Source organism: Pyxicephalus adspersus, chromosome 6 (genome assembly GCF_032062135.1).
Source record: "Pyxicephalus adspersus chromosome 6, UCB_Pads_2.0, whole genome shotgun sequence".
NCBI lineage: Eukaryota > Metazoa > Chordata > Amphibia > Anura > Pyxicephalidae > Pyxicephalus > Pyxicephalus adspersus.
The window spans coordinates 49,114,052-49,127,395 of NC_092863.1; the positions used below are offsets into that span (position 1 = coordinate 49,114,052).

Sequence of the window (13,344 nt, forward strand, 5' to 3'; positions counted from 1 at the left end):
TCGCCAGTGTAAAGCTGCCGGAGATGCGCGGCTCCGGCCGCGAGCTTTTTCAGTTGCTGAATAGCGCGATCGCGTACGATTTCGGATCGCGAATATGAATGCGCGAACGATAATCCGATTCTGCTTGATGAATCAGGGGCAATGTATTGGTGATTCATACATAAAATAAAATGTTCAATTCCTCTTGACTGCTATCGCCTTATACAGTATTCTTGACTGTGATCATATGTTTCCACACATACCTCACTGGAGCAATTGTAATGAAATGATTGAAGTTGGTTTAATACAGCTCAGGGATTTGACGGCACTTAGCTTGCACATTATTCTAAGGATTATACCTCTAAATGCTCTAAATTTTTAGGGAACTGCCTGAACATGTGGTAATGAGAAAGCAGCCAGCACATAGACTTGCATAAAATCGCTTACAAATCCAGGCATTCAGCTACCCCATGTTCTGCATTCAAAAATCCATCATCAGTAGTTTTCTTTACCTTCCGTAGATAACATAGAAATTGACTGGGCATTTCACCTTTCAGCCAAATCAGATACTACACACTGACAATTACAATTAGTTCTGATGTAGTCCCACACAAAAAGACTAGGGGCAAAAAAGGCAAACAGAGGCAGGCTGAGAACCTAATTATGGAATGCATAGTATAACAATAATTCTATGTATGTGCTTGGGATATAAAAGAAAAGGAGAATGTGTCAGGAATCTTGTACTACTAAGCTTTAACTATTTTATTTAAAAAGGATGCAAGAATACCAAAGAATACAAAAGCTTCACTATCCCTTCTTGCCAGATGTTGTTCTGTAAAAATAATAATGCATTTCACTCTGTGTGGAAAAAAAACTTCTAGATTGTTCTAAAAGAAACATGTAAACAGGAAGAAGATACAAATATAAACTATCACAGTGCCGTATGATATGCAATAGGAAATGGACTGGGTAATGGCATGAGTGGAATCCCAAAAACAAAATGTATGTCTGCAATATCCACTTGCAGGGAAGTAATAAGTGTAAAACCGATATCCACTTAGGTGCAGTCAATTACACATGGAAACATTCCAAAATACATTAATATGAAAATCCAATATGGGTTGCTGAACCCTGCTGACTTTGTACAGATGCAGGTGTGTCATCCGGCCATATACATGTCTGGATCTGGAACTATGTGAATGGAATGCAAATTATGCTAATACATTTATTGTATAAAGAAAAAGTCCCTTAAAGATCACATAACAGACTGGACAACAACAATACAGTTTCTATATAGAACTGCATTCAATAAAAATGCCAATATGGCCAGATTTGTCACTGGTCATATACATACATAAACATAGTGTTCTGTGTGGAAACTGACTCCTAACAGAGGGTCCATAGAGGGACTGAGGCTGTATTGTGATACCCCAGCAAAAAGAAAAAAAACTAAAAATTTTCATTAGCCTTTGTTGGACATCCAGGGATAATAGTAGTTCCTAAAAGTAAAAAATCCATAATGTTTAACTGTACTGCTGTTGTAAAAAAAACATTTAAACATCTGTTTCATTGTCAGCCTATCGTTCAGAATGCTGATGATGCCAAAACTGTTAACTAGTGAAAAAGTTTAGGCTGTCCCAAAAGCCTAAGAAACCAACCTGCTGACGACCCATATTTTTACATCAATTCAGCCTCACACCATTATAATAATGTATTGGAACAATGTATCGTGCTTGTTATGAAGTTTTATTTTCTCCAAACCTGCCACCATGGATAATTGCTGGAAAGTTCACCTTCCTAGAATCTGCAGTGGTTTGTCACATTCAGATGGCATTCTCACATAATATTATTAATATTATCTTGTATTTATATAGCGCTGACATTTTATACCGCACTTTACAAAGTCCATAGTCCTATCAATAACTTTCCCTAAAAGGGTCTCACAGTCTAATGTACCTACTATAGTCAAATTTATACATTCATAGTCATTTATACAGTTTAAGGACAATTTTAAAGGAAGCCCAATGAACCTAACACATATTTTTGGAATAAGGAGGAAACCAGATTGACAAACCTGAGTGCCAAATGCAGGGAGAACATACCAACTCTATGCAGATAGTGCCCTGGCACAGATTTGAACCTGGGACCCAGTGCTGCAAAGGCCAGAGTGCTAAGCACTGAGCCAAACATGCTGCGGGTACAGTTGCATTTATACCAATATAGGTGAATGTGGTGCCCACATAGCTATAAATGCTGGAGAATGTTACTAACAGCAGAGAGAACAACATTACAGAACATGATGGACCTGATTTATTAAAGCTTTACAAGTCTGGAGAAGATAGACCATCAAGGAAAAACCAGGGTGATTGAGCAAACCTTGAATGGATTTCTTAAAATAATTTGCTTTTATTTGGCATATGTTTTCAATCCTGGATCAAGTAAATTTCAGGTTTATTGGATCACCCAGGTTCTCCCATGTTAGTCTATTTTTTCCAGTCTTGGATAAATTTGATAAATCAGACTGAAATAATGGAATGCAAATAACTAGCACTAGATAGTATGAACTTCTCATTGTTAATTTCTGAGGTCCTGTAAAACATCATTTTTTTCTATTTTTTCTTTAAACTTAAAGCTATAAGCATAATGCTGCCATGAAACACAAGAATTCAGCCTACTTGTCAAGCTTTCAAAATAAAATATTCTATATTATTGAAATACTATTTAAAATATGGTTTTGATAGCTTGGATGACTATCTATTCAAAATAGCTGAATACAGGTATATGTAGTAAATTTTTCAAATGATTAAATGCCATAATAATCATTAATAATAGTTATGAAAAGGGGAAGGATTTCCTTAACCAAAGTTGAAGTCTTTGTAATTATACATTTCTACTTTTAAATGATTTAGCTTGGACCTAATAAGTTAGAAATAATTAAGCACTACTTGTAAAATGCTCACACATATATATACATACAGCCATTTCCTTACCAGTTAAGGGGTTACTTACATAATGTCTAGGATACTAGTCATATTGAACCATAGCTTTTGCCAGAAATAGTCATTGTAATAAGCTTGCTGCTAAATGCCTCTTAATATCATGCATAGAAGATGAGTGGCTCTTGTGAATATTTTTAGACAAATTAAATCAGAATTTCTTGCCAGCTACCATTACAACCTGTCATCTCTGTCTGGGCCCCGTGGGACTGTGTAGGTGTATGAATGGATTCTGAAAACCTCCCTTTGGTGCACCAATGTTCATGGGCATGAGTGTTAGCAAACAGCAATTCAATGCACAAGAGACAAATTTTGTGTGCTGTGTCAGAACAAAGTCTCTTGTGTTGCAGTGTATAGTGCTTGATCTCTTTTTTTTATTACCTGGTCTCCTCTGCATGTGCCATGTTTGGTGACAATTGCACACTGAATTTTCATTTCCAATTGCTGAATATTCATTCATAATTTATTATGGATGTTCTTTTTTCCTTCATAAATAGAGCTTGGTGATCTTAAAATTGCCTTCCAATTTTAAATAAACAAACAAATTGGTGTATTATATTCTGTGCTATATAATGCTTCTTTGAAAGGACCAGACATTGAAAAGTAGTATGATTTAGTAGTGATTATTGTCAGATAATAAAACTAACTGGCAAAATGTTTAGAATTTACAATAACAAAATCAACACAGAAGATACATCAAAAGAAACATGAAAACACTTAAGTATGTTCAAATTTCTGGTCATAAAGTTATTTAGATTTTGGTTGATAGATTTCAATTTAATGTAGTGTTCTTGTATTATATATTCTTTCTAGTTGTCAGGATGTAGAAAATGTGTCTTGTTAAGCAGCACAGCTCCTTCTGGCTTTCATGGTTCTCCGTCAAGGTCATCTTACATAGAACGGCATTAGCAATGCTGAATTCAGTGTAAATATATACCATATTTCCCCATGTATAAGGTACTGAACTTACCGTATTGAACTTTATTCTTCATCGAATTCATACAACTCCCCATCACTGTCAAAACTCACATCCATATGACAGTTCTTTGACTTGTCCTCATCTGCGTCTGACGAATCACTGTCTTCATATATTGCCCCTGATTCATCAATGAAATCCGCGCTCGCTGGAAGCGCGAACGTACGCGCGGCCATCGATCGCGGATTACCATCGCCAGTAAAAAGCTGTCGGATAAGCGCGGCTCCGTGCGCGAGCTTTTTCCGTTGCTGAATAGCGCGACCGCGTACGATTCCGGATCGCTAATACGAATGCACGACCGATAATCCGATTCTGCTTGATGAATCAGGGGCATTGGCTCATCCTCAGTTCCATCTATGGCGTTTGAAATGCCACACCTCTTAAATGACTTGACAACAATCTCAATCTTCACACTCTCCTAGAATCTTTTCACCCAGGTACAAACTTCTCCTATAGTTGATTTCTTCACTCTTTCTGCTGGTGTCAATTTGTCCCCAGAAGCCTTCATCCATTGGGTCCAATCTTCTCTCATAGCAGCTTTGAAGGGTTTGTTAATGCTGACATCAAGTGGTTGGAGCTGGGATGTCAAGCCTCCAGGTATAACTGAAAGTTTTGTTTTCTTCTCTGCAGCAATCTTCTTTGTGTTTTCTGTTATGTTTACCCTGAACTGATCAAGCACCAATAGAGCAGGTTTGCAAAAGAGTGCACCTGGTCTTCTGCTCCAAACTTTCTCAAACCAGATCTTCATCCCATCCTGATCCATCCAACCCTTGTCATGAACGTGGACAATCACTCCTCGAGGAATGTCTTCGTTTGGCATTGTTTTGCATTTAAAAATCAGCATAGGAGGCAGCTTGGTTTGGTCGGCACAACAAGCTAGAACAACTGTATAATGGCTCTTTTCATGTCCACTTGTCTTCACAGTTACAGTCTTCACCCCCTTCTTATCAACAGTTCTGTTACTTGGTACATCAAATTGAAGGGGGACCTCGTCCATATTTGCACTCTGTCCCAACTCAAACTGATCTGTCTTCCGACTTTGAATGACAAAATGATGAAATTCAAACACCTTCTGCTGATAGCTTTCAGGAATCTTTTGGGCAAGTCTGGTGCGTGTACGCATGCTTAGTCCATGTTGTTTTATGAACCTGAAGCACCTGAAGTGTCCTCCTTTAAATTCAGTAACTTTTTGTTCACCAGCAATTCTTCTTGCCTCATGCTGAACCATCTTTGTAGACACAGGAATTCTGATTGCCCTTTGTTATTCAACCCATATCTTTAATTCCCTCTCTAAATCAGGCCATTTTGCTGACTTGCCTCTCATAGCCTTCTTCTTCCGTGGCATCTTCTTTTGCAAACTTGATCACTTTTAATTTGTATTCAGCACTGTATGCAAATATTTTCATCATGTCTCTATTACCTCCGTAGCGCAAGTGTGCTGCGTAGGCATCCGTAGCTGTATAACTCTAATAAAAAAAAAATATCGTGGAAACAACACACGCGATAAAGTGTAATTTGCAGTTAAAAAAAATCTACCATTGTATAAGACACACCCTGTTTTTAGACGCCGCATTTTTCGAAACAAAGTGCGACTTATACATGGGGGAATTCGGTAATTAATGAGAAACACCTCTTCAAGCCCAACCCTGCATAGAAGAGAAGGCAAGTGGTACTTTCAGTTCATGATACAACATGTTACTTACCATAAAGAATGAAATTACAGGATTCTGGGCAAGCAAATGGAGGACGAAGTATAATAAAATATCATGCTTGCTAGGAGCCTTACAGTGCATCAAACAGGACTTCGGTTTCTAACACATAGTGATTGGTTCAAAACTAAATTTCATGCTGTGGTTAGAACATGGCACAACACAGTAAAGCTGTATTGTGTTGCAGTAACCAAGTTCTTCAATAATAACTTTTAGTAAATATTACAAATGAAGATATCTCCTTAACATACAGTATGTTTTTTTTTATCTCATTTGATTTCTTTCTACTATTTCTCCTTTTCTGTTGCTAGTGAGTTATCAGTACCCAAACTGCATGTTGTTTTTAATGTTGATGTTTTGATTTAACAAGTATGTAGTAATCTCTTAGTTTCAGGAAAAGCCTAGAGATCTTTCCTGCCAAAAAGCTGGGCCTCCAGCAGAGAAGGGCTGTAGGTGGAAATACTGAATGTTCGTTTGATGATAATTTTTTTCTTGGGGCATTACTACAAGGACTGTGTGCAATTTTAGCCTCAGTGTACATACTTTATGTGTGTCTCCTCTATTTGTTCTTACAGCTCATTAAAATGATGGGAAAACATAGACATTGCTGTGTTTTTCTTCCTCTCTGCTTTCTATCTACACTCTAAATATATAAAGCTGCTGTTCTTTCAATATGTACAGAAGAAATGTAAAGGTCACATCATTTGTGATCTTTACAATCAAGGTGGGCAAGCTATATAATTTACTCCCTGCTTTGCTGAGCAGTGTTACAAAAAGAACTCTGTAATGTGAATATTATTTGTCAAAATGTCTGCATATCACTGGTTTAATGAATGGATTAGCTCAAGTCTAGAGGCTTCAAAAGAAGGTCAACTGCACTTAAAATATTTTGCTAAATTTGGCTAGAGTGGCAAAGAACTGGAACTTCTTTCAGGTTTTTAGTGATTACTTTTTGCACCCCTCCCCACCACATTAAGTACTGTTCCAGAACTCCCTAATCCTTAACATTATAGAGATATTCTGACATATCCTCTATTCATCTCATCTTCGCCCTTCAGTCTCTCAGATTCATATGTGTACCAGTTTTCCCTGCTACCAATACATCAACTGAACAACTGACTGTTCACTTGCTGCTTAATATATCTCACCTCTTGACATGTGCTTGCTTACTTCACTGTCAGCAGTTTAAATCGTTCCGTGATCTCTGAAAATTGTTTTGCATTAAGTTTGATATCCTATTACTATGTTAACACAAACATGAGAAATTGTTTTTCATGGAATGGCTTTCCCGAAAATAAAAATCACCTTTAACCCGACCTGTGACAATTATCTCAGCCGTATGAGCAGTGTACCTAGCAAATGAGTAGCCTTTTAGGCCACCCAGTTATCTTTTCCACATAAAAAATGGAGAATGATGCATGAACTGGGACAAGAAACTCTAACAAGGCCACAGCCTTTACCTATGTAATATAAGTATCAGGTGTAAACACAGAAAAATAGTAGCTATAATGCCAAGCAAGAGGTTTGGACGTGATTGTAAATCATTATACAAAAATAGTTATTGCAGACTACAAAATTTTCATTTATATAGAAGGGAATAGGCTGATTTACATGGTTTAGGAGCAAGAGATAGTAGTGAAGACCTCCTTAGTTTTCCCAGGCCTTACAGCTTCTGAATATCATATCCCTTGTTCCACAAATATTAAAAATTAATGAAGATATGAAGTTGGAATTTAAAGTAGATTTTTTTTGTTTTATAAGGCATGATGGATGGATTAAAACAAGACACCTTAAGTTTTGACAAAAACATATGTTTTATTCTCTTTTCCAGGTCTGGCAATGTGGAGGCAGTATGGAAGTTCTGCCCTGCTCCAGAGTTGCTCATATTGAACGAACAAAGAAGCCTTACAACAATGACATTGACTACTATGCAAAGCGTAATGCCCTACGAGCTGCTGAAGTTTGGATGGATGAATATAAATCCCATGTCTACATGGCATGGAACATACCAATGACGGTAAACAACACACATCTGTGATTGTGCTTATAAGTCACCTTTGATATATTTAGGAAAGTCATATAATACTCTAAAAGGTCGGTTAGTTTTTATAAACTTCTAAAAACCCTAGCAATGCTTACAATACAGCATTTGCATAAGCATAGTAATTACTATATCAAGAGATACAGGCATGCATATCTAAAATATTCCTCTGTCCTGTCCCACTCTATCATTCATATTACCCAGAGATGCTACCCATTATTTAATGGCATTAAGATAAAAGGAAGGGTAAAGAGATATGGTAGAAAGGATTAAGCATTTTTATATTAAAAGCCAAAGATTTTTTTATCATTTTAGCTGCATGTGTCTCTGAATCTTTTATTCATTCTGCCATTTGTTTTTCCCTATAGGTAACCTTTCTTATCTTTTTTATCATGTACTCATTTTCTTTATTTTTTCCTAATTTTTTATATATGCTCATTTTAAATTGCTTAGTTTTGTGATAGTTTTACATTAAATCACAATTCCCACTTATTAACGTATTATCCACAGAACTGTTTAAATAATGAGGCATAAAGGGTATTTTCATTTGTCCATCAAAACAGGCACCCATCATTAAACAAAGGTAATGAAGTCTAAGAAGCAAAAATAATAGAATATAAATTACAGTGAAATGTACACTGATGTAATGTAATGTTGTCTTAGTATCACAATACCTTTTTTAGAGAGAAATATTAAGATGTTGAATTAGATGCTGTAAGAGGCTTTGGCACTTGAACGTTGAACTTAATGCAGATAATAAAAGAATACCAATGAATGCAAGTACGCAACTTTTTTAAAAAAGAAAAAATATATATTTGTATAATATCTAATCCTGTTAATATAAACAATTTTGTATACCAATCAATATGAAACACACTAGGACAGATTTATTAAGGCTCTCCAGAGAAGAAAGACTATCATGGAGAACCTGGGTGATCCAGCAAACCAGGAATAGATCTGGTCCAGGATTGAAACTAACAGCAAATGATTTTTTAGTAAATCTATTCCAGGGTTGTTGGATCCAAGTTTGATACAGGAATGGCCAACTATAGAAATACCATACAAATACAATATATTTAGTCAAAATCCAACTATAAACTATTCACACACCTTGACTTTTAAAATATTTACTTGGACCCCACTGGGTAAGTCCCAGCTGCATAATGTAATATAGGAGGGTAAGTATCCCTCCGTTAGCTGAGACTCAGAAAGAGTTATGTATCTTATAGATTGCTTATATGGGAGATTCCATATAGGGAAAATATAAACAAAAAACAGTATAGAATAGAATATTTGAACACATTTACTCCACTGACAGTGATAAAATTATTACACCAGAGAGTAGTCACTTTTATATCATACCTTTGACATATCAGGTAATACATTCTTTGCACAGGGTTGTATTCATTTGGATTCCTGGGAGTTTTATTAAAAATGTTCTACAGCAAGAAAAATGTTGGATAATAATGTTAGAAGCAATGGTTTTACAGGTCTTAATGATGCTATATACTATAATTCATTCTTGTAAAAAAAAAGTTTCTCTTTTCCATTTTTCAACCACAGAAACATTTGGTTCTCCTGAAAAAGAAGCCTCTAGTAGTTTCTTTTATATACAATATTAAAGGAACCAGTTTATTGAATCTTACATGGAGTGCCTATATATGGTACCAGGGAAGTTATCTTTGCATTGTAAACACATGTACATTTCCTGACAAATTGTATTATTTATCTGTTTTTTCCAGTTTATTTACACTGGGAACAGTGTTTTTTTTGTGTACTTTTACCTGCTTACACGAAAACATGCAGAACTAAACCTGGAATTACTCATCTATCCTCATTCAGCTGTAAGGTGCTACCCTCTTCCTTCTTCTTTACTTTCAGAAGATGATCTTTCGCCATCTTGACTGGCCATGCTGTGCCAGGATGATGTAACTCCCGCTCAGACGAGTGGGAGTTAATTTATTCCTGGCACATAAAGAGAACCGGGATTTCCAGGTTTTCCTGGCAACTAACGCTGAGCTGCACATGCAGTGGATACAAAGACATATTGTATTTTTTTAACTAAGTTACTTTGTTCTTTTTATTATATTTGGTGATCTCTCTGACAGTTACTGAAAAAGTTATTTATAAAGTAACCCTGTATTATTCTGTGCAATGTTGTCATAAAGAATATTTGTTGAAGGTGAACCGTTGTATCCAAAACTGAGTAAAAGAAATAATAGATCATACAATCTCCCAACAGAATCCTGGAGTAGACTTTGGAGATGTATCTGAAAGAATAGCTCTCCGCCAGAAACTGCAGTGCCGTAGCTTTAAATGGTACCTGGAGAATGTATACCCTGAAATGAGAGTATATAATAACACTATTACATATGGAGAGGTGAGTGCTTCCAGTATTGTTTTGCATATCTTTATTAGTTTCCAGCAAAATTATAATATATGAAAAATGACAAACTTTTCAAATTTGTCGCAGATTAAACAATAAGGAAAATACAAAAAATATATTTTAAATAACAGTATTCACATAGCCTTCCGGTAAAGAAAATTAGTATAGGAAACTCACAGTCATAACTCCATGTTTGTATATTACAATATCACAGTACAGAGAATAATTAAAGTCGGTCTATAATAACTAGATGGATGGGACCTAAGTTCACTCAAGATTTATGCATGGGACAAAAATCTTGTTGTTTGAGATGAGTCTCCTCTAATAATGCCACTTCTGCCTGGTGTTTCTTGAGGTGACTAAGGACTTCAGACCTCTTTCGTGGAGTTCTCAATCCTTTCCATGTAATGATTTTCATCCAGGGTCCCTGTACAGGTAGACTGATGATAATAAAAGATTGAGGTCCTTACTCGATTTATTCCAGCCAAGTGACTTCATATCCAGATGTGTTTTTCTCTGTAGGAGATAATTTATTAGTAAATTGTATAGCAGGAATGCCCCATGATCATTTCTTCTGCAGAGCCAGCATTTGCAGTGTATCCAGTGGGCTAATGGAACTTTCCAACTAAAAGATAGAACTTGAAAACCAACTATGTATTTGTAGAAGAAAAATAGGAAAACATCTTTCTTCTGTTTAGTGGCCAGGGGAAGCAGATGCCGGGCACCAATTGAGAGCACTGCGGGCACCGCTGGAGGACGCCACGGGCTTGTGGGGATCAGGTAAGTCCCGCCGCGAGTGTGGCTCTGGGTTACCGCCTCTGGTACTGAAAATAAACTCCGAGCCACTCTTGGGAATACTGCCAGGGAGGTTAACTTCCCCCCGATCGAGGGTTGTGTTAATTATGACTAGTCCAATAATTGGGTCAGGGAGGTCCGTGGTCGGAAAAGGCTTTTGTATTCTGTATGTTCTCTCTTGTATGGTTTTGAGCCCTTATTCAAGCCATCTATATATTGCTTTGCCACTTCAGGCATTGTAAAGGAGAAGTGAAGTCATCTGACAGATCCTCAGTGTAGCTGGGATTGCCAAAGTGAATTTGATACTCTTTTATCAACCAGTTTCTGGCATATCATAGAATTTCACAGAGTAGTCAGAAAATAGAAAAAGTTTATGGGCCACTGCCATTAATGCACTTTGTGCCCTGTAGGCCAGCAGAATTTGTTGGCTTCCATGGTAATCCAGGCATCTTACTTTTACCGGGCAAACTTTATTAGCATCTTTACAGGGAGGCCTCACCCGATGCACAAGTTCCACCTTGCATGGTGGTAGTCATCCCTAGTATTTGGGGAATTACTATTGAGCAAAGATGATTCTTTAGCACTTACAGATTTGGATAGACCTATAATTCTCAGGTTGTTTATGTGGGAACAATTCTCCAAGGTGCCAACTTTCTTGCTGAGAAATCCCTGATTCCGGCCGAGTGTCACTGATAATAGAGGTATATCCACTTTCAGGTGTGTTGCCAATTACTTTACTAGAGTATTGTAATCCAGACCAGCCGGAGATATTTGGAAGATGCACTGTCTGATTCCTCCCACTCTGGGCGAGGAAATATTTCCGCTCCTGTCATCTTGGACAGCTTACTCGATCTCTCCTTGTTTGAGGTTTTGCTGGTTTACAAGTTCATCCCTGTCAAAAAACAATCCAATTTTCTTGTGTGGGCCTTTTTAGACATCAGGTGGGCAAAAGAATCTACTATGACTGGGGTGAATGGTGTATGATTTGATGAGAGATGGGTCCTGCAACTGCACAACTTACCCATGAGGCCCTGAAACTGGAAGTTCTTCATCCTGTAATTTTAATTAGTCACTCTTCAGTTATAGGAACAGACACATATGTAATTGTTAGAAGCTGTTTAAACTGTTTTATAAATAGATCTCCTTGTGTAAAAATGATATGTAGTTCTAAGCTACTGTACTAAACTGAAAACGTTAAAGCTGGAGATATGCTTTTGAAAGATGCCCAAAATTGCTTATGCATATATAATTTACAACCTAAATGTTAGCCACCAGGGATTCTTGCAGTTAGACCAAATCTATAGGTAAAAAAATAATTTTTAATCTAGATTGCAGTATTTTTGTCAACTGCTTTACTGTAAAGATTTTTACATTTAGTGCAGAAAAGAAGCATTTTCATTTCAGTGCATTTAGCAAAGCAATATAAAAACCTGGCAAATAGATTTATGCCATTATTGAACACAAACAATAACCCTGCAGCATAGCTGAAGGCTCATAGATAGGCTGTCCACTTAGATTTCTCAAGCACTGCAGTTGTGCATTATGTAATTATGTAATTGTTATGTGATACAGTCAGGCCCCTCTCTCTGCCTATCCTCAGGTTGTGACAAGAATTGTGTTCAGCATACTCTGACAGTCTACTGTGAGGATCATGTCAGTGAGAAATATACTTGTCCCCTAGTGCTATCGCCACAGTCAACTTAATTGTACATGACTCAAAGCTTGTCAGTAGTTATCAAAGTCTTGAATCTGTGAATCCAGCCATCCTGTTACCAAGGCGTATCAAAGCATATGGACACTTGACAAGATATTTGAGCTAAATCTAGATCTTTTAAGGTTATAAGTCAATGATACAAAAACAATCAAATTTCTGTTTGCTTTTAGTCAATACTGTTTTTCTTTTTAAATAATTCAACTAAAATATTTCTTAGACTACTTTATATATTTAAATGTAAGGTGGAGTGAAAGTGGCAATCTGGCTCCTATCCATTACTGCTTTTTTTTTTTTTACAATATATCACAACGTCCTGAACTTTTATACTTACAGGTTCAGCACCTTTGCAGTCACTTTGATGCAACTTTCAGCGCTCCTCACTTGTCCAAACACTGGACAGCACTGATCAAGCAAAGCTTCAACACCTCCCACCAGTGTCAGAGCTTTTCTGCCCCTCTTGTTAATATATATTCCTATTGGCCCATCCTTATGATTGAATGCCTCACCACCCAAAAAAAAATGTTTAAGGGCCAGAGAAGACAGGCAAGCACACAGAAAAGCCAAAGCTTCTACTTTTGATGTTCTAAAACTTTTAAAAACTGTTTGTAGGGAAATTGTTTCAGCCCCTGGACAGCAATACATCTGCCCCCCAGGCCCTGTGGTAATGCAGACAGTCACACAGGGAAACTCTATACAAAATACAGAGAAAAGCCAATGCATTCACTTTATACCTGCCAACAGACTTGTT

At 36.9% G+C, this 13,344-nt stretch overlaps 1 protein-coding gene across 1 annotated transcript in view; it reads left to right on the plus strand.

Moving 5' to 3' along the window:
- Positions 1-13,344, plus strand: part of GALNT9 (polypeptide N-acetylgalactosaminyltransferase 9) — a 167,019-nt gene that overhangs the window by 136,098 nt on the left and 17,577 nt on the right. The window contains exons 7-8 of the mRNA XM_072415708.1: positions 7,492-7,677; positions 9,944-10,081. Of these exons, the coding sequence (XP_072271809.1) occupies positions 7,492-7,677; positions 9,944-10,081 (324 nt within the window). The remainder of the gene's footprint in view (positions 1-7,491; positions 7,678-9,943; positions 10,082-13,344) is intronic.